This window comes from Bactrocera tryoni, chromosome 4 (genome assembly GCF_016617805.1).
Source record: "Bactrocera tryoni isolate S06 chromosome 4, CSIRO_BtryS06_freeze2, whole genome shotgun sequence".
NCBI classification, from domain to species: Eukaryota; Metazoa; Arthropoda; class Insecta; order Diptera; family Tephritidae; genus Bactrocera; species Bactrocera tryoni.
In genome coordinates this window covers 54,226,120-54,251,361 of record NC_052502.1, presented here as the reverse complement: position 1 = coordinate 54,251,361, position 25,242 = coordinate 54,226,120, and the positions used below count along the sequence as shown (strand labels likewise).

The 25,242-nt window shown below is 35.4% G+C and overlaps 3 protein-coding genes and 1 long non-coding RNA gene across 5 annotated transcripts; 3 read left to right on the top strand and 1 right to left on the bottom strand.

Moving 5' to 3' along the window:
- Positions 1-7,510: 7,510 nt before the first annotated feature.
- LOC120775554 lies at positions 7,511-8,167 on the top strand. The gene is made up of 3 exons (XR_005705340.1): positions 7,511-7,548; positions 7,609-7,798; positions 7,855-8,167. It is a non-coding gene; the product is annotated as an uncharacterized LOC120775554 (long non-coding RNA).
- Positions 8,168-8,382: 215 nt separating this feature from the next.
- LOC120774558 lies at positions 8,383-9,068 on the top strand. The gene has a single exon (XM_040104291.1). The coding sequence runs from the start codon at positions 8,614-8,616 to the stop codon at positions 9,043-9,045; it is 432 nt and encodes a 143-aa protein (XP_039960225.1). The 5' UTR covers positions 8,383-8,613; the 3' UTR covers positions 9,046-9,068.
- A 28-nt stretch (positions 9,069-9,096) lies between these two features.
- LOC120774556 (inactive protein tyrosine kinase pTKL-like) lies at positions 9,097-10,098 on the bottom strand. Its single transcript, XM_040104290.1, has 3 exons — positions 9,849-10,098; positions 9,662-9,792; positions 9,097-9,592 (listed from the first exon to the last, which is right to left on the bottom strand). Exons 1-3 carry the CDS (start codon positions 10,061-10,063, stop codon positions 9,192-9,194), a joined length of 747 nt encoding a protein of 248 aa, XP_039960224.1. The 5' UTR covers positions 10,064-10,098; the 3' UTR covers positions 9,097-9,191.
- An 832-nt stretch (positions 10,099-10,930) lies between these two features.
- On the top strand, positions 10,931-23,072 carry LOC120773980 (receptor-mediated endocytosis protein 6 homolog). Of its 2 annotated transcripts, XM_040103235.1 has the most exons (11): positions 10,931-11,046; positions 14,175-14,414; positions 14,494-14,640; positions 14,732-15,168; positions 15,843-16,732; positions 16,994-19,877; positions 19,942-20,056; positions 20,117-20,691; positions 20,752-20,922; positions 22,419-22,515; positions 22,582-22,722. In XM_040103235.1, the coding sequence occupies exons 2-11, from the start codon at positions 14,268-14,270 to the stop codon at positions 22,720-22,722; spliced, it is 5,604 nt and encodes a 1,867-aa protein (XP_039959169.1). In that variant the 5' UTR covers positions 10,931-11,046; positions 14,175-14,267. The 2 variants fall into 2 exon arrangements, with proteins under 2 accessions (XP_039959169.1, XP_039959170.1); XM_040103236.1 differs by lacking the exon at positions 10,931-11,046 and having other exon boundaries at positions 14,268-14,414; positions 22,582-23,072.
- The last annotated feature ends 2,170 nt before the right edge of the window (positions 23,073-25,242 follow it).

The following is a 25,242-nucleotide window of genomic DNA, read 5'->3' as shown; positions in this document are numbered from 1 at the left end:
ATATATGAGAACGATTACACTGCAGTACTGTATGACTGCTGCTCATATAAATTACGGTATTTACTGTGCCCGTTATTTTCCTAGTTGATTTGTTTTCACCCTATAAAGTTTAAATTTTTGCCCTTAAAACAAGGATTCAACTTTAAAAAAGCTCTTCATTTTCGATTTAAACCGTAACAAAATCATATTTCTCTTCTCATGTATTAAATAGCATCGAATTTGTGTATATTTTGCATTACCCAAGTGCACCTACAACTTTCAAAGAATGTTTTTCTGGTACAAAATTTTCTGCTCTACAAAAAATTTTAATTAATTTTTTTCCATAAAAGCAGTCATTTAAAAGTTAAACTCAGTTTAAATTATTGTATCCAATGTACTGAGCATTCATACGAATTCCGTGTTGCTCATACGACATGGTGAACTGTATGCATATATGTATGTAGTACATTTGACAAGTAATTTTAAATGCCTATAACTTTTAAAATGATATTTGTTGGAAAAAATTATTCGGACTTTTTTGTATAGCAGATAATTTTGCAATAGAATATAATTTGTTCAAAGTTGTAAACTCATCTCCTTTCAAGATAAAATATTTTTTGCAAAAGATAAAAAAATTGCTTATAAATTACATGGGAAAAGTAAAATTGTTTAAAAATAAAAATAAAAAAATGTTCTTAAGTTGGATATTTTTGGGGCAAAAACTGAAACTTTAAGGGAAGTTTGCAAAAAAATTTACTTGGGAAATAGCGGACACCCTAATACTATACTTGTATATATATTGCATATGAGTGTAATAACCCGATACTGTCTAAATAATTTACAATTATTCAGCTAAATTATCTCGAATAACTGCAAGATCGTATGAGATTCGCGAGTTTCAGGAAATATTCCTAAAAAAATTTATTAAAGTGAACAGTTTCAATATTTTAACTTAATATTGCGGAAGAAGGCGATCCAATCGTTCCTGAGTTAGAAATGGTGTAACTAAACCAACCTTTTTGGTATATATAGATGTTTATGTAGTAGTTAAGACACCAGATGATCTTTTAAATGCAAATGTTTGTTTTGTAAAATTTTTGTAATATTTGAAATAGTCGAAGTCGGTGTAAAAACGAAAGTCAAAGTAGAGCCAAACGCTTCACTTGATTTTTTTGAAACAGAGAATATTTAAAGAAATGTTTTAACCGGAATGTATTTCGCAGTTAGAAACTGTCTTCGATTGATTAAGCATAGGAAAATATCGAATCGAACAACCGTTCCCACGAAGGTCGGGTCTAAGTAACCGGAAATGTCCCGATTTTTATCCGGCCAAGAACTGTCAACTCAGCAACATTCCTCGAAATTACTTAGAAATATTTTATGTCGCTACAACAACAACAACAAGCGTATACTATACCAGATGCTCAAACAAACGGTTAGTACTTGTGGTGATATTATGTGCAAACATGAACCATAATAATATTTACAATATTAAAACTGATTTAAAATGTGCAAAACAAAATTTGGAAGCATTGAAGATAGCGGGTATAGCGAGATAACCACATATTCTCTTGTACGAATTAAACGCAATAACTTTGTTGTTGTTTTTACGTATACATTTTTGACAAAAGATCAGAAGTGGGCAGAGAAATCGCGAAACGAAGACAGCTAGTATTGAAGTTGATGCTGCTTCCGAAAAAAAACAAATTTTCTGAGAACTTCCAAATTTCGTTTGATAACAGATATCCGTATCGTTTCATCTTTCAACTGTAACCAATGGTCTGCTTTGTTTTTCTATCAATAGGACTAACAGAGCCTCTCGATAGCATTATCAAAAAATAATTTAGCCAAGAGAACACATATATCTAGTATAGGATCTTATTACAGATTTAAGGAAGATCTTAATACAGTTTTAAGGAAGATCTCTAGTGTTCAAATGATCTGTTATACATGATCCCAAAGTTGAAGATACAGTTGTCAATCGATTTCTTGTCTCAAGAAATTTTATCTCTAAGGCTCCAGTAGCAATAGCATCGCTTAAAGCATAAAGTTGGTCGTCAAAACACTCGGTTTTCAAATATACTATACTTTTTTGAAATATTTAATTCCAAACACTGCATTGAATACTGAGTTTGGTGTAATTACATAGTACACACCTCTGAGCTTACTGTAGATGCTAGTTAAACTGATATCGGTAGAATGTAGAGCATGTGGAGTTTTGTGAAACTTTAGAACGTCATCTTTGAGACAAGATATCTTTCACGGCTCTCAAAGTTCCAATCGAAAAGAAGCTATGGTATAGAAAAATTTGTTATTTGAATCCTAATTAGGCAGGTCACGCTGAGAAGTACAAAGTCCTTAAAGAAGGCTTTAATGCGGTCTCTTGGGATGGGTCATACTGTTGACCTCCGCTTTCAATCATCAACCTTCTAATTATTATCCAAATATTTCCTTTTTCAAGATAAGAGTGCTCTACTTTATAGTTGACGGTATTGTGGTATTTCAACGAAGTATTTTCAATGAAGTTCGCGGTCTGAAAACTCGTAAAATTGTAATGATAACCTTTTGATAGACACTCCTACACAAAAGTATGTGTATGATGATACATAATGGGTTCAATAAATTATAATATTGTTTAACAATTTGCGAAGATATTTCTTTGAAAGCGATAACATAATGGGCTGTAAAAAGACTCGAGCTCACATCAGTGTTGTAACACATCTTCTATTTCAAGTGAGATTAGTACTGCAAAAAAAAAACAAAACCAAAATTTTACGAAAATAGGAAATTGCATTTTTTGGTAATTATTTGATTAAAGAAAATAATTAAAAATTATTAATTAATTTTTTATTTAGTTTAATATTCTATACCAATTTTTATCACAAACAATTTTTAAGAATTTGTATTAAATATTCATGAAATGCTAAGTACATACATACGTACTATATATTATAGAAAAAATATGTAAAATAAGCTACATAACCGTGTTATTAACCTTGAAACATAAAAAGGTATAGATTTTAGTGCAAACGTAGCGTAAATATTCCTAGACCCTCAGGTGTTGTTTGTTTAACATTTTTCATATATTTATGTATGTATGTCATTAAACTATGTATTTCATATGATGAACAATTTTGTCAGTGAAAAACAAACAAATTTGAAGTTATTTACTTTTAAAACTAGCGAATTAACGGTGTTTTAGTTGTAAAATAAAAATAATATGTACAATAAAATATAATTGTAAATTAGCAAAACTTTGATTGCATTGAGATGTACCACGTACCTTACCTTAAAAGAGAACATAAATAATTATAAAATGTAAAACAAATGAAATTTACGTAGTAAATAAAATAAAAAAATAATTAACAAAAAAAATGTTGTATTAGAAATAGTTATATATATGTTATTTTTTTAAATTAATTGTGTTAAAGACTTCTTAAAAGTTTTGGAAACTAAATATTTTAAAGAAATATTTATTTCTTATTTGTTAGTTTGTTTAAGAAGTCGACATGATCTTCATACTTTTTTTTAATTTTTGTTTTTTATATAATATATTTTTGAGAATTTTTATTTTTTTTTTGTTTTTTATAGTTTATAACACGATATTTATTAATAATTAGTTGCGTTGTCATACTCAATAATTAATAATTATTTGGCGTTTCTGATTGCCGCCAAACCAGGAGATCCAGTAAACAATCTTTGGAATGCGACTAGACAATAAGCCGTCCTCTATCTAATGCAGAGAAAGCCGAATTGCTTGCCACACAACTCCAAAACAGGTTTACACCTAATGTGCTTACGGATAGATCTAGTAATGCGGCAGTCAGCAATTTTTTGAATGTTGCTTGTCAAATGGAATTTCCGATTACTGACATACTAGTAGATGCTTTAGAAGTGCAGTAGGAGATCAAAGCATTGACAAATAAAAAGTCACCAGGTTATGACAGAATTAATGTGTTTGCACTTAAAGCGTTATGCTCAGATTTTGTCATTACCCATCGCAATGGAAATGTGCTGAGCTTCTTAAACCCGGAAAACTTGAACAGCTGGTTAATTCTTATCGTCCAATTAGTCTGAAGACAAGCATCTTATTCCGAATTATCAGCTTGGCTTCAGAAAATTCCATGGCGCAATTGAACAATGTAATAGGGTAGAACACTTTATAACTGAGGCTATAGAAAATAATAAATACCGCTCTGTTGTGTTCCTTGTAGTCTGCCAAGCATTTGGCAAAGTCTGGTATTCAGGTCTATTATTCAAATTAAAAGAAAAACTACCAATGCCTATTAATTTGCTAATAAAGTCCTACTTGCACAAACGAACGTTCTACTTTAGATGCCGTGATGCTGAGTCGGATATGAGACCTGTTTGTGCTGGCCTGCTTCAAGACAGTGTACTCCCCCTGTGTTCTACATTCTTTATACAGCAGACCAAATAAAACATTGGTACTGAAAAGTCCGGACAAGTAGTATATACCAAGTGGCTTCACATGGTCAGTTGTTACTAACAAACACATGCTGAAAATATTTGGGGATTACACTCTTGGCTATACTGGCTCTTTAGGCCAAGATCCCGCCTCAGTCTGAAGAATAAGTAGCTAATTTATAAAGTAATACTTAGGCCGATCTGGACGTATGGCATTCAAATCTGAGGTAGTGCGCAAGTTGTTTGTTGTAAAGAAAACAATTGAAGAATTTAACAGGCTTGTTGTCTTCGCGATGCTCTTGATTCAGCTTGGTAGCTGGTGATAGCTATTTTCTTTATCAAACACAACTAAAACCAATTTTTTTTATATTTATTTGAGATTACGCTTAATTTTTATATTATTTTAATATTTAATTTTTTTTAGATTTTGTTTTAGCTATAACTATTATCAGTGCTTATAACTTGAACTAATCTATAAGGATACTTCTTCAACGCACAGAAAAAATGAAGACATGTTTAATAAATATTTAAAAATATTTATATAAGAAAAAATATTCAGCAGAGTTGCTCTAACGACTAAGCAAACATACTACTTACGTAAAAAACATAAACGTAACTAGAAAAAATCACATAAGATGGCCGAATGTTATGCAAGAAGTAATAAGAAAAGGTATGTATAAGCCCATTCATGAACACTGGAGCCCCTAGCTGAATGATAAAGCATAGGTTAGCATGTCGAGCCATTCTCTTAAGACACAATAAGATTAATAATAGCGATAGATTTAGTTTCATATGTGTATTGCTCTATATGTATGTATGTAGCAGGTAACATAAATTATGAACAGAAAATTTCTTAGTTTTAAAGTCGCTGGACGACAAAATCTTATAAAATACTGTTTAGCGTTAAATTTCGTGTTTATTTAACGAATAAAAATACAAACACACAGGAAAAAAATATTTAAAATATATAAATTATTTTTAAGTGGACGTAAGAACAATCAGTGTTGCAAATTTTACCAACTCTCCATTAGAAAGTTAAACATTTATATAAAATAATGTTCAAATACACATAATTAAAAGAAACGTTTATGCATTTATAAATTTTTAACTTTCTCCACTTTACAAAGAAATCATAAATATTTTGTGTACATGTGTGTTGTTTTGAATAACATTTAGCGGTAAAAAACACATTTAGCAAGTAAATAAAATATGACAAAGCAATTTATGAACAAAACAAAAACAAAAATTAACATAATAACAAAATAAAAATAAACTAAAAATAAAAATAAATAAAACGATTGCAATATTTACGTAAAAACAAAAATGATAAAAAACAACAACTCTACAACTGTAAAAGGTATTAATATTTAGTATAAATTACGTTAAATATAAAAATATATGTTTATGTGTATAAAATAAAAAATATGCGAATAATTATAAGCAAAAGTACGAGACATACTTTACATACATACAAACCTACGAACGTCAACGTGAGAGTCATAACGGGCATGCTGTCATAGGCAGGCGAACGTCGAAAAACAACAACATCAACAAATACACGAGCAAAATACAGTTGATATATTTTTTAGTATTATAATTATTCAGAGATATTGTACTTATAAAACAAAAACAAAACAGAAGAAAAACTGAAATTGTAAACTCGACAAAAAAAATTGTGGAGTTTCTTTTATTATTAATAATAATTATTAAAACTTTAAATGTGAATTAAATAAACGTAAATGTTGAAACAAATTTAACAACAGTAACTCTATAAATAGCCATAAATATTGATAACCATGGACACTAATGGACTTCTAAGCTGTTAGATCGTTTAGAGCGTATGGAATATTAATGGTGTATAAACAAATAAATATTGCAGCGGGAGGATTAACAATTTCACTATGAAAAAATGTGTTTTATTCATCGAAAAAAATTAATTGAAACAATAAACCAGTGAGTAACATTATTTTGTGGAGATACACTTCTCAACTAGCACTTAATTGCGAAGGAAAGAAAATAATATAGAAATTTACGTGAAACTTATTTAAAAACTGTTTTTAATACAATGAGATTTTACAGCAAAGGAAACTTATGCCTTTTATTTGTAAAATTACTTACATTAGCAATACTCGCCGTAAATATTGCATTTTACTCTCTTGTGATACGATCGGATGATGAGAAAAAATATGGGCTGGGATTTAGAATAGCATCCCCGGATTTCGGGAATAAAATGGGTATCACTGGAAAGGTGGCATTCTCCAGATCACGAAAATATATATATATATATATAGCTGCCGCTGACTTATAGTTTTAAAGATATTTGCATTTAAAGTTGAAAAATTGACTACTTTTACATTGATAATTTGTATATTGTGAAAAACTTTTTCACTTATATTATGAACTTTTCACTTAGTAACACTTTACTATAACGTTTCTGTATATTAATTTTTTAATATTTGTTGTAAATGAAGCTTTATTTTAATTATTTTATTTTAGTTAAATTCTCTGCATTTGCACAATAAGAAAAGGGTTGCCATGCTTATTTTTTTTCGCGCCGCGCTTCATGATCTGAGGAACGTCACCTTTCCAGTGATACCCATTTTATCCCCAAAATCCGGGGATGCTATTCTAAATTTTACCCAAAATAAGTATGTAACAACCAGGCCTAAAACAAAAAATTTAGCATAGGCACCTCTCAGCTGTGCCTTTGTTTACATTGCATCAGCTGATAGTTTTCTACTCACCCTTTACGTTAGTTAACAGCTACTCTAAAAACTCTTGTTTGCCATTTTGAATATACTGACAAGTTATTTATAGAGAACATCATAGATATTAATCGATTGCAATTTTTTTTATATTTTGTAGGCAACTCGAACACGGAAAAGTTAAAAATAGATCAATTCCATTTGTTTGCCATTTGGAATATATCATCATAGATATTAATCGATTGCAGTTTTTATATTTTGTAAGCAACTCGAACTAGATAATTTAAATCATACTTCATACTATGTTCGGACCGACATTGAAAACATTTTGAAAACACATTTGGATGTTGTGGAATCTAAGTCGTTCGGACCAACAATTTGTGTTTTCACTGACAACTCACAAATCTATTTGTTTGTTTACATTTGAGCAACGAGAATGGTAAGTTTTGAAATCCTTAATATTTGCTTATAATTATTACTAAAGATCGTATTTTTTTAGAATTCTGAGAAAAAGATATTAATTGCGAAAGCATTGGCTTTGAGAAGCCAAATAAATACCCTGCTCAACGACAATTCTTCAAAAGAAATATTAGATAAAAAGATAGCCGAGTTAAAGAAACAACATTTAATCGTATTTAATTTAATAAAGGACCTTGGGATGCCGATTAATTCATGTTGGACAAAACTGTGTATATGTTCCTACTGGCGAAAAAGTTTTCAATTATACATATATTATTAATTCCAGCAACGTAAGAATCAGTTTTGGGAACACGATTGCCAACGAAATGCATCTGCTTTTTTTAAAGAAAACTTTCGTATGGACAAAAGTTCCTATGATAAATTATGTGACATCCTCCGCCCGCTACAAAAAATGGATACGAATTACCGAAAAGCTATTCCTGTAAAGAAAAGAGTGGCTATTACATTATTTGCTTTAGGGTCATCTGCAGAGTATCGGAGTATCGCCAACATGTTCGGTGTGCAGTGGCGTAGCTACAACTTCGGGCACCCGGGGCCAAGGATGTTCTGCCGCCCCTCTTTAGCTACCTACCTACAAGTTTCATGAGGTTCGAACAAAAGTCAATTTTTACAAAATATCTTCGATACTAAGTATATAAAATTTAGGAACTAGAAGCCATGTAAATTCTGATGTTCCAAAATTCTCACAATACGGTTTTTGAGGAAATTGATAGTAAATTTACAAGACATCTTATTAAAAGCCATAGAAAAAACCCATTTTCGCCCTATATCTTGTACACTTTTGACACAAAAAAGCTGTGATTAATATATATTAAAAAACAGCGAAGATCGTTTTGCCGCCCCCAAGACATTGCGCCCGGGGCGACTCTATATACATGTAAGTACAGAACTAATGTTTGCAATGTATTTTCAGATACCGTTTTACTTATATAAACATAGGAAGTCCCGGGCGATGTAATGACTCTCAAATTTATGAGACGTCATCACTTAAGAAAGAAATAGATAATTGTCTTTACTAAGCGAAATGTCTCGAGACATTTCAGGAATACATGTGCCAGTATTTATTATTGGGGATTCGGCTTTTCGTTTTAGCAAACAAATGATGAAGCCGTATCCATTCGGCGTAAATAAAAATCATCATGAGAAGGTATTCAACTACACTCTTTTGAAAACACGTAGAGTGGTCGAAAATGCTTTTGGACACCTCAAGGCCCGCTTTCGGCGCATCGGAAAAGGAATTGACAACTCTGTACAGAATGCCAACTCAATAATAATATCATGTTGCGCTCTTCACAATTTTTTAAGTGATAACAACGACACGCTAAACGCTAGATGGTTACGCGCTTTGGAAGAGTTGGAGACTAGACGCCAAAATCCGTGTGATGTTTTATATGCATCTGATGATGTGTATATTGTATCACAATGTCTACATTTTACACAATTACATATGCATTAAATCAATGATAAAGTTGTACACACAAAACTAAATTTAATTTTATTTTCCATATAAAAATAATTTTAATTATAACTTAATAGGCTGAACTAATTCATGTCAACGTTAAACATCTTTCAAAAAGAAAATATATTAATTTATTTTTTTATTTATGTATTTAGAAATTCAAGCAATCGTTTATTTGTTTCTTTAGAGTCTTTCAGATATTCTTCCATCAGTTGGATTTTTTTATTGTCGTTTTCAAGAAATTGTTCTGTTATGTCCATAATGTTTTTGCAGGTTTCATTGAATTGCTGATTTGCTTTCTCGAGCTGTTTTTCAATTCTTTCACATTTTTTTAATATCAGGCTCTGAAAATGATTCCTCTTTTTATTTCCATAATCACTCGGCTCGGGAGACGATATTGTTAATGAAGAACTATCGGTTGGCGACATCGGCATCGCTGAGGGCGAAGGTAGGGAAACCGGTGATGACAATGGAGATGCAGCAACAAATGTAGAAGGCGCAGCCGTTTCCACCGAAATTTGAAGTGGTTCGAAGCCAGTAAAACCTTTTTAAAAATGTATAGATGTATGTAAATATAAATATTATACTGAATTACAAACCAAATGGTTCTTACATTGAAAGCTTTCCTCCACTAAGCTCTCGGTGTTGTAGCTGACGTACGGCAACAGTACAGCTCTCATTTTTTCATACAGTGGCCACTGCGATGGAGAACCGCCAGTTGACCCAACTGCTGTCTTCTCTTTCCTGTAAAACATTATATTTATGTAATAACTCTATTATTATTAATTTTATTTAATTACTTATATCTCAGTGAAAGATTGTGCATTTTTGATTTGATTTCACCCGCCGTGAAATGCACACCTTGTTGCTGCAACTCCCTTGCCATTTCCTCCTCTATGTGGTTATTTTTCCTTGGCCCGCGAAGAGCACTAATTTTATTTTGCCACAATTCAATCAGTAGGGCTTCTGCCCTACCACTCCACAAATTTCTTTTTTTGTATTTTTGTTTTTCCATTTTTTAATATTAATATCATTACCAACTGACAACTGTATTTGTATATGGAATGTAAACAAATATCAAGTGACAATTTAGGGTGGGCAAAATATGTCTCCCAAAAACATCGATTAAACTAGAGCAGGCACCGATATTATGAGTGGAATGCAAGTTTTCAAGTAGTTTTCAGCGAAAACAGTTTTCGTTTGACAGATTTTACATGGACGAAAACACAAGTTTTCGTACGAAAACCAGTTTTTCTCACGAAAACATGTTTTCGTTGTCGGTCCGAACATAGTAGCGGAAATTTATTTTCATAATAGAGATAAAAATCAGTTACTTGAGTTATTGCAGTTTTCCCTTACTATCGATGATTTCGCTATCGATTCTAACCCAAACTGAGGCTGGTGACAATATTACTACACAGCGATTTGAAAATTACTTGTCACAACAAGGTCTATTAAACAAATAACATATGATTAATATTTAAGAATATATTTCTACATAATCTTTCATTTCAATGGAGGTATGTACTATCAAAAATTCACTGTAACATTCTCTTAGATAAAAAAATGGTATCAAACAGAGTTCAACGTAAAAAATCGATTTATTTAATTTTTGCCTAAAAAACTGAAAAGGTGTGTTCAGATCAATATGTATAGTTATTTAAATATATATGTGTATATTAAAACCTTGAATACTTTTCTCAGTAATTACGATCAAACAAAATATATAAGCATAAGTGCTTCCACGAAATTTATTTTTAAATTTTTAATATATATGGAGGCTACCCTCTGTTCCTCATATTCGCTTCATTCCCATATCCTATGTTATTTGCTTACTACTATTTAATTCCTATAATTGCTATTATCTGTCAAAAACATCAGTTCGTCTGGTCGAGGTTTGGCAAAATTTATTTTTTCCCTAAAAAAATCGCAGTTTTAGTTTACAAATCATTCGAAAATGCATTCTGCTTAAAATAAAATAAACGAAAAATATATTATGTAAGTGCATATGCGGTCAATGTATCAAATAATTTGTGAAAGTGTTGTGCAATGGCAAGTGGTGGCTGTGTGCTGTGAAAAATGCCTGTTTCGGAAATTGGTGTCCAAGATTATTGAGAAAATTACATATGTATATAAATTCGTTTATCACTATAATACATAAGTTTTGTTTAAAAACTTGCAAAAGCTTTGGATGCATAACAACATAAAAAAATACATAAAAATATATACATGTATATATGCATATAGATTTGAAATATATTTTTATGTATTTCCCACAACAATGCATGTATATATTAATAAGTTCATTCATAAGTCGTCATAGTAAGACATTTTTACAAATATATGCACTGCGGTTTATTGTGTATTGCACAATCACACAGCATTCGTTCAAGAAATCCAAACTAGTTTTTGGTCTCCCAACATACATACATATATATTTATGGAATTCAATTGTTTTGTAAGAAAAAAAATCAACACTTGGTATACAAATAATGACGTTGTATTTGTAAATATTTGCTTTGTTGTATGTAAATGCATATTTAGCTTGGGTGTCATTTGGCCTACAACTGCTAAAGCAGCAAATTTCTAATATGCTAATACCAGTTAATAATTTAAAGTTATTTAGTGTTTATAGTAAATAAAAACAATGATTTAATACAAATATCAAAGTTTGAAACTAATTATAATGCAAAAGCAAAAAGTTTTCATTTCTTTAGCAAAAGGTTTCAAAATATACTTCGTTTAATCCAAGATTATTGCTTTTAAGTAAATGTATTCATTTATGTTCTTGTGTGCTTTTTAAAAAGCCTTACATCCGCATTCCTGTTCATTCATGTTAGTTCAGTGGTTATTGGTATTGACCCATAAATATATGAGTGTGAAATCTTCGAGTAGAGGTCATAGTTTTATAACCATTTAGGATTATTTACATTTCTCAACAACATAAATCAAAAGGTCAAAGAAAACTGAATAGTAATAATTCATTTACCTAATTGCATTCTTTACTAATTATAAAATACCACAAAATTAGCCAACCGTGAAATGTACATTTGTTTGCCGACAAGTAAATTAATTTGACTTTTAGTTTCCCATAAAAACAATGCGAGAAAATGTGTGTTCGCGCATATGTATATATAGTACATATGTAGTTTAATGTACATATATATTAGTCGTCAATTGCTTAAATTTTCCACGTATGTTTAAATAAATGCACATAAGTTTACAAACTAAGCAGAATTAAAATTGTATTCGACATTCAACAGATCAAAAAAAAATAAGATGTTATCTACAATGAATCATGTGAAAACTCTTGAGAAAATATATTCAATACTTAAGCAAACAGAAATTATCAATGTGTCAAACATACATAAGTATATCTAAGGTTTTGCTATGTTATTTACTTTATCCATAATTTTTTGTTTTAAACATATGAATATACGAAAATTTGTTTACAAACAAAGATGCTAAATGTGAGTGGGTACAACTTTTGGTGAAATTTTTTAAACTATGGTAACAACTAAGTTTGAAGGCTACGTTGTTTGCCACACGAATACGAATGTTCAAGTATATTCTAAAAATATAAGTACATACATACATATGACTGAATATATATTTGTTTAGCAAATATTTATTGATATCTGACTTATTCTTCGTATTGCAGATAATTCAAAGTCACGAATCGGTGTGAAACAAATTATTTGTTGAGTAATGAGTCGTTCATGTAATTACTCACATTCTTGGTATTAGTAAACTAGTCTTACTTTTCCTTAGAGAATATGGTGTTATCTGTATATAATGACGCAAATTTAAATTTTTTTCTGCTCCAAGGTTGCTAGGAAAAAGAAACTCTCGCAGCTTTATATCTAAATGATAATATGATGTTACATATAAATATTAATACAAACAAAGTATAATATATACTTGTATGTATACATTGGATATAAAACGATAAATAACGGGTTTTACCGTCACTTATCAACGACCTTGTGAATAAGTTTTCAAACATAAAGTTCTTAACTACGACTACCAACGATAGGTTACTGTTGCAGACATTGGTAACAGTTGTTTAACAAGTATTATACTTTATATTTTGAGTAAAAAATATAAATACATAAGTAATTGAATGCTCGCTCATACTACACTAAAGCAAATGTAAGCAATTGAAGCGAGAGTTGTCAGCATTCCTTCAATTTGTTGTGTTCAAACCAAAATTCTTGGTAAAACCTGTGCAGATAATTTATTGCTTTACACATATTTATGGCAGTCGACTTTGCTTAGTCGGAACGAAGTCGGAGTTCACGTATACTGTGTAAGCATGTTGGTTTGGCTTCCTAAGTTACGCTGCCACAACACCAACAATAACTTTTGCCTTACAATTTTGGTATACGTTAATAGAAACCAATCTGTCAAAAGTTTTTGGTCTTCCAATGTTGCAGATATCCAATCCTATTCACTCTATAATCTATATATAATATATTAATGTGTTCTCCTGTCTCACTGAGTATAATTCCCTATTTGTTCAATCCAATTTTAATCCAAAACTTCAACAGCAGTTGTGCTACAATTCTCAGATGTGCTTATACTAATTCGAAAATCAGATTAAAACCATTTTATAAACAATAAAGTACACATAAAATATATATAAACATTTTTAATTCACTTACATACATATAGTGTATACACTTCCTTATTTCTTAACAAAGACGCATCCGACACATATAATATTTAATTTTTCAATAAACAATAATTACAAGCTTGCATATATTCATACAAAAAAATGCGGTCGACTTCCCTTTACTTGACATTATCAAATTTATTTAACCTGTGGGGTGTCAGCGTGTGTTTTGGTGCCTATCCGAGAGATAACAGAAGCTGCTTTATCACTTTGTTTATATGCACATACATATGTATGTATTTATGTGTGTGCACTTCATTCATATTAAAAAATTGTGTGGGCGTTATGCAAGTTTCCTTCTTGTTCATAGCTGTCATACATATATAACATATTTCAAGTTCAGTTAAACACATTGTTTCACTGCACAACCATAAATTCCCAAATAGTATGATAAATTGTTTAGAGAATTGTACAAATTAGCTAAAAATATCAACCATTCTGTCAAATTTAGCTATCTATGTAATGGGAGTGTACGGCGACTAAGAAAAATTTAAATTGACTGGATATTTATACAAACTTACTGAAAGCAACAAAATATAAGACAATGGAACCGAATTCGGAGGACAATCTCTTGGAGATTATGGATTTAGCGCGCACTTTGCGCCAAGAACAACTATTCATACAACAAGAACAAGCCGCCTTTGCGCAATTCACAGAATCACTATCGGAGAACTCGGCCGCCATAACAAAGGTAAAATCATAATTTTATTAACTGTTGTTGGCACATCTGCTATTATTAATTAATGTTTGCATAACATACATATTTGCAGTTGGCATATATATGCGCACAACAAAGGCAGAATCTTAATGATTTGATCACGTCTCGCCCAGAGGCGGGCCCCAGTATTTGCTGTCGGCGAGCAAAGAACTATGAAAACGCTAAATATATTGATGCGAAGAAAGTGCTGGACTATGAGGTGAGTTAAGTGGCTTAATTGTTTGTTTAGCCCATTAATTTGGTTGCTAGTTAACGAGAAATTAATTTTTTTCTTACTTTTTTTCCTGCAGCATGCCATTTCTTATGAAGAGCTGTTCAATCACCTCTATCGTTCACCCTATCTGCTTGCACTTTCGCTAGCCACCGGCGATCGCATTGCTGAGATAACACCACAACACCTTAGCTGTGTAATACACACCATATCGGCGGGTCTCTATGGCAATGCCATCAATACCAAGGATGTAGAAATGATTTTGAAGCTTTTAAGAGAATTAATTGAAATACAAATTGTGGTTAGCGATAATCCGCGTAATTTGCTACGTGCTAATTCATCGGCTTTTGCTCGTCTCTATCACCGTTTGAATGAGTCAATGTTTTCGGCGAAAATCTTTTTAACGGCAGCATTGTTTGAGCCAATAATGGGCGTATTGAGTGATATTGACAGTGTGCTGGATGTGGATCCCAGCAAAGTGGTGGAGAATTTCAGCAGCAAAGAGCGCTTGAAAAGGTAAAATTAGTTGTAAGTTTAAATTTAAAGAAGAATTAAATATTTTTAACCAGCTGACTATATCGAATTCATTTCTTTATTACCGTTATTTGTGATCATAAACAATTATTGTAATCGTTATCGATTTCAATAATCAAATAAGTATAATTGCAACTAAAATTAAATTTTTACGATTACGATTCCAATGTTCGCGCTTTTTGCCATTACTGTTTTCGGAAAACGCTTTAGTATCATTAAACAAGGTTTTTAAATTTGCAACGAAGTTTGTAACACCCGGATGGAAAAGTAGGAGTACCCACAAAATATATTTGTATATATGTAAATGGTATTGACATTGCCATGTCAGTTTGTCTGTCGATCCGTCTGTATATACGCGAACTAGTCCCGCAGTTTTTGAGACATCGGAATTATGTTTACATCTTTTTCTCTCTAAGAAACTGTTTATCTGTCGGAACCGCCGATATGGGACCACTATAGTACTATATATAGCTGCTTTACAAACTGACCAAATCAGAATCAAGTTCTTATATACAAACTTTTTTTATTTCTGTAGGGTTTTTTTCTTGTTTCGATTACAGTTACAGTAATTCTATCTCAAAATGTTCTAAATGAAATCGTAATTATATATCCAGAGCTCTGCTTAAAATTAATCCTCCTTTACTTTAACCTTCTAGATTTGGCGCTGAAGACTCGAATAACTACCAAGATAATATCAATAAGTTCCACAATGATACCATAACAAAGCTGCATGTTATGGCTAAATCATTTATTGACAGTTTAACTTTCAATTGGTCACTTTTTCCATCAACCCTACGCTGGCTGGTACAAACCATGTCACACCAACTAAAGCAATCACATTTCTCGGACAAAATTATCAATGAAATAATCACTGATATGGTTTTCACACATTTCATTTGCCCAGCCATAGTCAGTCCGGATATAATGGGCATCATCGATGCACCTATACCCGAACAGGTGCGCTTCAATCTCATACAAATCGGACAAATCATACAAATGCTCGCCTTGGCCAAACACGATGATGTGGATGCGAAATTCGCGCAGGTTCATGCTAAATTTGAATCGAACATGGTTTCAAATTTGATCGATCTATTGCTGATGAGTCAATCCGGTGAAGACGTGGTAGCCATACTCTCACAACAAAGTGATTTTGATCGCTCCCATTTGCTGAGTACGCAAAGTGAACTCGCCTATTTTATACAATTTTATCGCATACTCATGGCCAGTGATGAATTCGAGCCGCCACCAGAGGAGCGAAAGAAACTACAGAAAATACTCTCGCATTTGCCGGAATCTACAGAGCTGAATCAGCGTTTGCAGTCGAATGGCGCGGAGGTAGCCGGCGCATTGCCTGTGAATGGCGAGGCAAGTGGACTCAAAGAGCGCTCCAAACAAGGTTTCATGGGTCTAAGTAAAGTGACAAAGAACAAAATTGCCAAAAGTATGAGCTTTAGTACAAATAGTAATGCAGGCGTGGATGGAGCAGCAGCATCAGCCAATGTTAATGGATTTACAAATGGTGGTGGTCACGCGGGATTGGGTCAAGGTAGGTTTCGTTTCGTTTAAGTGAGGTTATGTTAATTGTGTTCTTGTTAATCACAATATTTTTGCAGTACTAAAGAAGCGGATAACCTTCTACAGACGTAATGAAACTTTTATCTTTATTGTAATCACTTAGTTAGGATTTAGTTAGCTAAGCTAAGTAAACACTGACTAGTTTTAGTATTGAAAGTTATTAGTTATTTAGTCGCACACACTTTCCTTGTATTAATTGAAATTAATTTTCGTTCGTAACTCTATTCCACAGCTCCCATACATGATAATCATAACGGTAATAATGGCAGTGCCGGCGCATCTACGAATGCATCCGTCAGCTCGAATAGTTCGTCGCCAATACGCGCTATAAATATGAATGAAGTTCTCGAAAATGAGCCAATACTTGTCTTCAGTATTTATAACGGTGACGAGCATAAATTACAACCGCTCACCGAAGAGGAAGTGTTGAAGATGAACTGTATTGGTCAGGATATATCCAACGGTGAGGCACTGCTCGTCGATACGGGCAGTGTTAATTTAGATAACACCATTGACAAATCATCCTCCGTGGCCAATGGTTTCGACGGCATGGATAACATGAGCGATGTACTGCGTCCCATGCATTCGAAAACCACACGTTTCTCACTGTCACACGACGACGCGTCGATAGGCAATTCGGACAATCTGGAAGCTGTTAGCGAGGCGCCGTCAAACCACTCCGTCACTAGTTCACTTGAATTAGAAGAGGAAAACGATCAAAATGACAATTTGTCCGACATGGTGTCGGCAAATGTTTCTGGGCGGGGCTCGCCCAATATCAGCGGTCGCGACACACCTTCATCACAAGTGACCGACGGTGAGTCGGTGCATAATGCGCTACCAACACCACAGATGCAGAAGCTAATATCGAAAGCACGTTCCGATATTGAGGATAAATTTTGTAAATTCGAAATAAAGAAATTCGAAGGTGATGAAACAGTCTCGATCATATCGGACACTTGGTCCACCGATGTGCTGGCGAGCGATTCCGAAACTGTGGATGCCAGTGAACGTGAACGCGATCGCCATTTCTCTACACCGCTTATTCCATCAGCTGTCGTATTACCTGGAGACAACAATTTTGACGTGCTAACTGGTGCGGGCGTCATGCGTCCCGTCTTCTTGGATGTGTCTGATCAACGTTCCGAGTCTAATTGGAGCACCGATGTGTTGGCCAGTGATTCTGAAAAGTTTGCCGAAGTAGATACGGATGATAATTTGAGCATTACCGCCAAATCGGATATTACAGATTCGGGCGCACGTTCGGAACAGGAGCGCGATCAGTTGGCTGCCGCGATATCTGCAGCGAATACGCGACGCATACCGAATTCCCCGTACTATACAGCGCGCAATGGAAGGACATTCCGTGCTGCGACCTCCACAAATTACAATGCCCCAGCGGGGGGCAGTTCAGCGCTTAATGGCGCTGGGAAGGTGCCACGAGCAGCTATTGCCAATACAAGTAGCGAAGATGGCGGCGCTGTGGTGGCTGATGGCAGCCACGGTAGTGGTAGCAGTGATCACTCGCAAGATGACTCAGCTTTCTATGATGCGGCAAATTTGTATGATGAGGCGGCAGCTGCCGTTAAGGCCGAACAAGATGCTACAGCGCACTACGCCGGTCTTTCCTCGTTGGCGCGCAGCTCAGTGCGCACTACCAATCAGTATAGCGGCGAAAATAACTTTCAACAAGATTATAAAAGCAGTAGTGGCAATTCTGATTGCAAAGAACCGTTTTTGGGTGCACCACGCATGCGTCGCCAAACATCAGCCGAGAGCAGCATCTCAAATCAGAGCGTCACATTCGAAGATGCAGCTGGATCAGCGGATGTGATTGCATGCAAACCGCCAAAGTCGCATCATAAGGGTGGTATGAAAAAGAAGAAGCAACATAACAGCGGGTCGAGCGGTCACAAAGATTTAATAGATTTTAGCGATTTCGGAGAGGAAGAAAAGCCACCAGTGTCGGCAAGAGCAATCGCACATGACATTTCAGCAGTTCCAACGCAATCGCCGCTTATCGATTTGTTCGTCGACGAAAACGTCGAACATCGGCATACAACGAGTGAGGCGCGCAACGCCAGCTTCGATGGTCGACGCAACGGTATAATGGCAATGAAGGGCAACGACCACACCGACTCAACGGTGCCAGTGTTGCGTCGCCATCAGAGTCTTAATTATGAAAATCACGAGCTAATGATTAGTAATGTCGTGAATTCCACGAAACGTTTAACTATGATACCGAATTTGTCACAAACGGACGACGCCAAGAGTCAACAACAACAGATTATGTTGCTTTGCGCGAAAACCGAAAAATTGCAGCTGAATGACACCGACAACGGCACGAGCGACAGCGTCACGATTTCCACATCGCGCACCGCACTCTCGAACAACACGTCCGGCATCGCCACCGCCAGTGCTACGACTTCGAGCTTAAGTATTGCTGCGGGCAGCATGAGCAGCTGCCAGAAACCGACCAAATCCACCGGCGCCATACCGAAAAGCATCAGTTTCGACGCATCGGCCGATAAGAATACGAATAGCCATAATGATGGTGCCGCAGGTACCTCTAATAGTGCCGGCGTTAATACGCGCCATTTACCCTCGCACCGCAAAGCCCGTGTACTACACCCTAATTTAGGTGCACATATCTCCACTAGTGCCAATAACAATTCCGGTATATTCAACAAGTTGAAGCAAGGTATTTTCAAGCATAGACGTGGCAACAAATCACACTCGCGCCATTCGACGCATCTACATAACGGTGTTGAAAGTGTGGATGCGGGCAGCGCGAATGGTGAGTACGCGTTACACACGACCAGCAGTCGCAGTGTTTCGTTCAGCGCCAACACTTCGGAAATGTCGTTCGACATGATTGGCGTCGGTGGCTCGGCTGGTGCGCGCAACACGTCGGCAGCTGCCGCTGACAGTGCTGTTGCCACTGGCGGCATGGCGTCCAGTTATTGCGATATTAACGAGGATATTTTGGCGAAATATCGCCGCAAAGTAAGCAGCTCTAGTGAAGCGACAAACTCCGACTCAATGGGCAACTGTTTGGCGAGCGCAGTGGGTGGAGCTTCTGCGAATGAACGCAAGCTTTCAGATGCCGAGGCGAAGTGAGAAATTTTCAAACGTTTTTTTTTTTTCTTTTATACTGAACTGTTTTTCTAAATCTCACAGATCACCAAACACCTTGCTGCATGATAAGACGCTTGCCTTTAATGTGATCAAGAAGAAAATACGTACCGTGCTGTCAAAGACTGATTTACACACCGGCGATTTTCGCCATACTACTGTAAATATATTTAAGCCATCAGTTGCATTCTCTTTCCTAAACTTTGTTTTCCTATTTCAGTACACCAATGCCTCACCTTTGCTCACATATTTGCAAATCCAGTTGGCGCAAGCGCTGAATCTGCAAAATTTCCAACAAATTTCCTATGTTTCCGAAGCCATTCGTTGCATTTCCACACTCGAACGCAGCCAGCACAACCAATTACTCGAAGAATTGCAGCAGGACATACAAAAGCGTCAAAACTACTTACAGTATTTAATGCGTTATCGCCAAAATCAATTGCTAATGATGGAGAATATCGAACAGTTCGAGACGCGCTTGCGCAGCGAAAGTGCCACATGCAATCGTTACCTAATGGCGGTTTGTGTGCGTCTATTCTTTGAGAAACGCCAAGCGAAGTTGGCTGAGTTCCAAGAGGAATTTGCACGCCTCACAGTCTCGGATGATAAAATCGACTTAATTGAGGAATTCGTTGAGGGGCTGATGGAGGAACTACTAACACCGGGCGCCATATTGCATGGTATGCCAGAGTGGCAAGCACAGGAGGCCCGCCTATCCATCGAACGTATACTGCTAACACGTCTGTACCAGCAGGTGATGTTCCCCAATGAAGATGCCGATTTGTCGCGAGACACGTAAGTGCACGAAGCTCATCTGCAAACATTTTGTTTTACCTGTTATCTTCTCGTTTGTAGCGTACTTTCGGAGCATATCAGTAAGCTGCAGCGTGTGATTAGCCCTTCACATCCGGCACTTTGCATTCCACAAGCATATCTTTCCGAGGCACCTTGGTCCTTTTCCCAGCAACAGCTCTCCTATATATCGGCGTATAAAACACCGCGAGAAAAATTGCAGTGCGTTATTAGGTAAGTGAGGTTTTTGTAGTTCTGGCTTTATGTTATTATTAAAAAACCGTTCACAACAACAAAAACACGAGAATGTGACCAAAACCTAATCCACGACGTGAACGTTATTGTTTTTGTTGCTGTAGCGTCAGAATTCTGACGAGTTAACAGTCTTGGCCGAATAAAAAAATCCGGGTCTGTTCCGGTTACGTAGACCCGGCTGTCGTGGGAACGCACCTCCTGCTTAACTTATTGCTTTCCCCCAAAACGTGTCTGAATAATCGTTACAATCTTTTTGTAACCACGAAGTTGTAGTTATTGTTGTTGTAGCTGCAGGAAAGATTCTATTAGTTTGGATTTGACAGTTCTTCTGGAGAAATTTCGGGTTCACTGTGGTTACGTACAACCGACACATAATATTTCCGTGTAGGGCAGTGAGCTTCTTTACGGATGGGTCAAGGGTTGGAAGGAAGGTTGGTGAAGGGGTTTATTTTCAGGAGTTCTCTATCAACTCCAGCTTTAGACTTCCTGACTATTGCAGTGTCTTCCAAGCCGAGTTTGCAGCCATTAAGGTAGTAGTCGATTTACTGCTCCGGAGTGCAGCCTCTTGCAGAGAAGTGACCATCCACTCAGATAGCAGAACCGCGATACTAGCCTTGAACTCATTAACAGTGCGTTCAGGGTTGGTCAAGGAGTGCCTTTCCTCACTATTAAGGGCATCGAGTGTCTTTGTGATAAGACTGATATGGGTAGAAGATCCGCTGTGCTTAATCGCAGGAATTGTAAAGCTGATAGTAAGGAAAGGCACACTAGAACCGCTATCGGTAGAATGCGAGCGGTTCGATGCTTCCGTATCCTCTTGTGTTCTCCTACTAAATACGTGAGCTTCGCCAACGCTGGGCTACCATCGGTACATGGGTTGTCGCAAAGGCCTTTTGGCCCAAGATCGATAGAAAGAGATGTATTGATCTCTTTGCCCTCAGTAAGCCTTTCCCTTGTTGCGGGGCTTTTAACAGTCCATTGCCTTATAGGTGACCATGCTGTAAGGCTGAGAATCTTACCAGACGACATCAGCAGAACCGGTATGGAAGAAGATGAGGTGGAAACAACTCGACACTTTCTTCTTGACTTTCTTGACTGTCCCGAGCTTGGGAGGTCAAGGCTTAAACATCTTCTTCAGACATCCTACCGAACTGTGGGGCTTGGAAACTAAGTTCGAACCCAGTTGCTTTTGTCTATGGCTTCCAAAAGGACTAGCCATCTAAGCTAACCTAACCTATAATAAAATATAAACGTTGTTTAGCACTCTTCGTCTTTTTTACATTTATTTACTTTTAATAATAGTATTTCTTTTTTAATTATTTGTTTCCCCCTTTTATCCAAAAATGAGAATTATAAATTGAAAATGAATTTTGTAATCCCAATTTTTCAAATTAAAAAATCGTAACCCTGTTTTTAAATTACACTATTTTAATTTTATTTGGTTTTAATTACATTTTTTTTCTCTCAAATTGCAGGTGCATTTCGAGTATTATGAGTTTGTTACACATGTCGAGCGGTCGCGTGCCAGCTGCTGATGACATTTTGCCCGTTTTAATCTACGTCGTGATTATGGTGAGTATTTCGTCAACAACAAACAGTAAAAACGGAATATTAAATTTATCTTAATTCTGTTCGCAGACAAATCCACCCTTCTTGCTGTCAACAGTCGAATATATTACTTGCTTTATTGGCGAGAAGTTGGAAGGCGAGGAACAATTCCATTGGACGCTCTTCTGCTCTGTGGTGAAATTTATCAAAACAATGGACTACTTGGATTGAGCGAATTCTTCCATATGTAAGCTATAACTAGCTTAACAAGGTTTCTGTTATAAATTTGTTGAAAATAGTTTTTTTGTTTTTAACTATAAGCTCTATTCCAAATTGATTATTATTTTTATTGTGAATGTGTTGTCTCAATTAGTCGACTGGTCGAAATCAAGAGAATCCTTAAAGCAATATTAATGTAATATACATACATACATATATGTATCGAGTTGATAATTGTTGAACTGTTAAGTTTTTTCTTCTGTTGTTTATGCACTATATAAAGGCAATTAGTTTATAAATGTTTGATTGGTATTAAGTACACAACATTATATCGAAATATACCATAAATTTGTAAACTTGCATGTTCTTCGTTTATCTCTTACGTTGTATTCGTTTAATGAAAGCGTGAAAGCGTATGTGTAGTTTGTTTTTTGAAATCTGCAAACATACCTCTGACGATATGCATAAGTGAATAGCTTAAGTTGTAATTATTGTATCTATTTTGTTATAATTAATTAAAAAAAAACAACATAAATAAAGGCTTATTATATACCTACGTACATAAAATATACTAAAAACAAAAATATATATACATACATATATAATATGAACTATTTTTTGATATTTATTAAGCAAATATAAATACATATATACATAGTATACTTTACCTATACACCATATGTATTAAAAACTAACGGCATTCATTAGTATACTCTTTATAGTAGTGTGAACAAAACTTGAATAGCAAACACAGGGTGACAGTAAATGTACTTCATACACACATACATCCATACATATATAGAGTTGAGCATTTTAATTACATATTTTCTTAATTACATAATCATGAACTTAATATAACATATGAAAGTAGTACAATATTCAAAGATATAAATAAAAGAGATACATACATACATATGTATATGGTACATTCGTTTGGCTACTCTTTTGAAACTACAAACACCTATGTGTGGCGAACTTTCATTCGGTAAGAATAAGTAACTGAAGACACTCTAATATACCCTTCACAGGTGCATTTATTTTAGTAACTTTGTGTTCAGTTTGTATGGAAGCTACATATATGCTATAGTTAACCGATCTGAACAATTTCTTCGGAGATTACATTGTTGGCTTAGAAAATATTCTATACCAAATTTGGTGAAGATACATTGTCAAATGTGAAAGTTTTCCATACAAGAACTTGATTCCGATCGTTCAGTTTGTATGGCAGCTATATGTTGTAGTGGTCCGATATCGGCAGTTCCGACAAATGAGCAGCTTCTTGAAGAGAAAATGACGTTTGCAAAAGTTCAAAACGATATCTAAAAAACTGAGTTCGTATATATACAGATAGACGGACATGGCTAAATCGACTCTGCTCAACATACTGATCATTTATATACATATATACTTCATTGGGTCTCCGACGCTTCCTTCTGGGTGCTACAAACTTCGTGACAAACTTATATACCCTGTTCAGGGTATAAAGAGGTCTTTACGAATTTTTGAGATCTATGCGTTTCCATGACAGACGGGCTTAATACAGAAAAAACGTTAATAAAGGGTTAGAATAGCTTTCACATATACAAAAGCTTCCTTACAAGAACTGGCTATCTCCTCCGGAAAGAAGGCCGATTCAAGGACGAATCAGAACCTCTCTTGTCCTTCACCTGCACCGCCACTAGATCCTTCGTTAGAAGCAAAATAAATCTAAATCGTTTCTAACCACTACACAAGAACAAGGTCTCTCGCTAGAGAGATTCCAAATTACATTGCTTCTGCTTGAATTGAGGCTTTTTACATCTCCTCTGAAGATCCATGATTCCTGGATTAATGGTTATCCGTTTCAAACCTCCTCGTGATGACAGCCGAGGCTGCCTCATTCGAGAAGACTCATTCATCTCTCGTTCAACGACAGCGGCAGTAGCGACTTTCTAGACTGTGTTGATGCCGGAATGAGTAGGTAGGTCTCTAGGGCCGCATAACCACCACGCTGAATTTGTAGTTCATCCAGAATCTCTGCTACCAGATGCCCTCGTTTTGGTTCCTGATTAAACTGAGTGCGAACTCGTAGAGTCTTACTGTGGTTCTGGGAAGAAATATCTCTCTACCCCTCTTGGCGCACAGGACTGGGCTTTTCCAGCTTCGGAGCTATCTCCGCTAGCCAGTTGGCCGTGTTTTCGTCTTTACAGTCAACTAGGAGCAGATCTGAGCTGAAATAAACACCATGGAATGAACCGGTGTATCCATCATGATGTTATTCTGTAATACTGTAATCTTCTTTGACCCCAAGACCTCCGCTGATAAGTTCCGGGGCAGCATCGCCATCCAAATGCCTTTTAAGGAATTTGAAGCGGAGCGTTGTCCTGCGATCGCCTGTGACTGGTTCCCCTTTAGCCTTTTAGAACTCGGAGGTTCTTGAGGCGTTATCTGTCCGCTCTTCCACTTCGCGATGCTGAACTTACGTCTAGCTCCTCAACCGCTCTTACCTGCAATTGGCATCTTGCAGTCAGTTAATTTAGTTGTTCTTGTTGA

What these genes read in the sequence shown, in the direction of transcription:
- LOC120774556 (XM_040104290.1), bottom strand. Translation starts at nt 10,063, where the DNA reads ATGGAAAAACAAAAATACAAAAAAAGAAATTTGTGGAGTGGTAGGGCA. An exon ending in AATCTTTCACTGAGATATAA is followed by an intron (nt 9,793 to 9,848) that starts GTAATTAAATAA and finishes AATGTTTTACAG; the next exon opens with GAAAGAGAAGACAGCAGTTG. An exon ending in AGTGGAGGAAAGCTTTCAAT is followed by an intron (nt 9,593 to 9,661) that starts GTAAGAACCATT and finishes ATTTTTAAAAAG; the next exon opens with GTTTTACTGGCTTCGAACCA.
- LOC120773980 (XM_040103236.1), top strand. Translation starts at nt 14,268, where the DNA reads ATGGAACCGAATTCGGAGGACAATCTCTTGGAGATTATGGATTTAGCG. An exon ending in TCACGCGGGATTGGGTCAAG is followed by an intron (nt 16,733 to 16,993) that starts GTAGGTTTCGTT and finishes TCTATTCCACAG; the next exon opens with CTCCCATACATGATAATCAT. An exon ending in GCCGATTTGTCGCGAGACAC is followed by an intron (nt 20,692 to 20,751) that starts GTAAGTGCACGA and finishes TCTCGTTTGTAG; the next exon opens with CGTACTTTCGGAGCATATCA.
- LOC120774558 (XM_040104291.1), top strand. Translation starts at nt 8,614, where the DNA reads ATGTCTCGAGACATTTCAGGAATACATGTGCCAGTATTTATTATTGGG.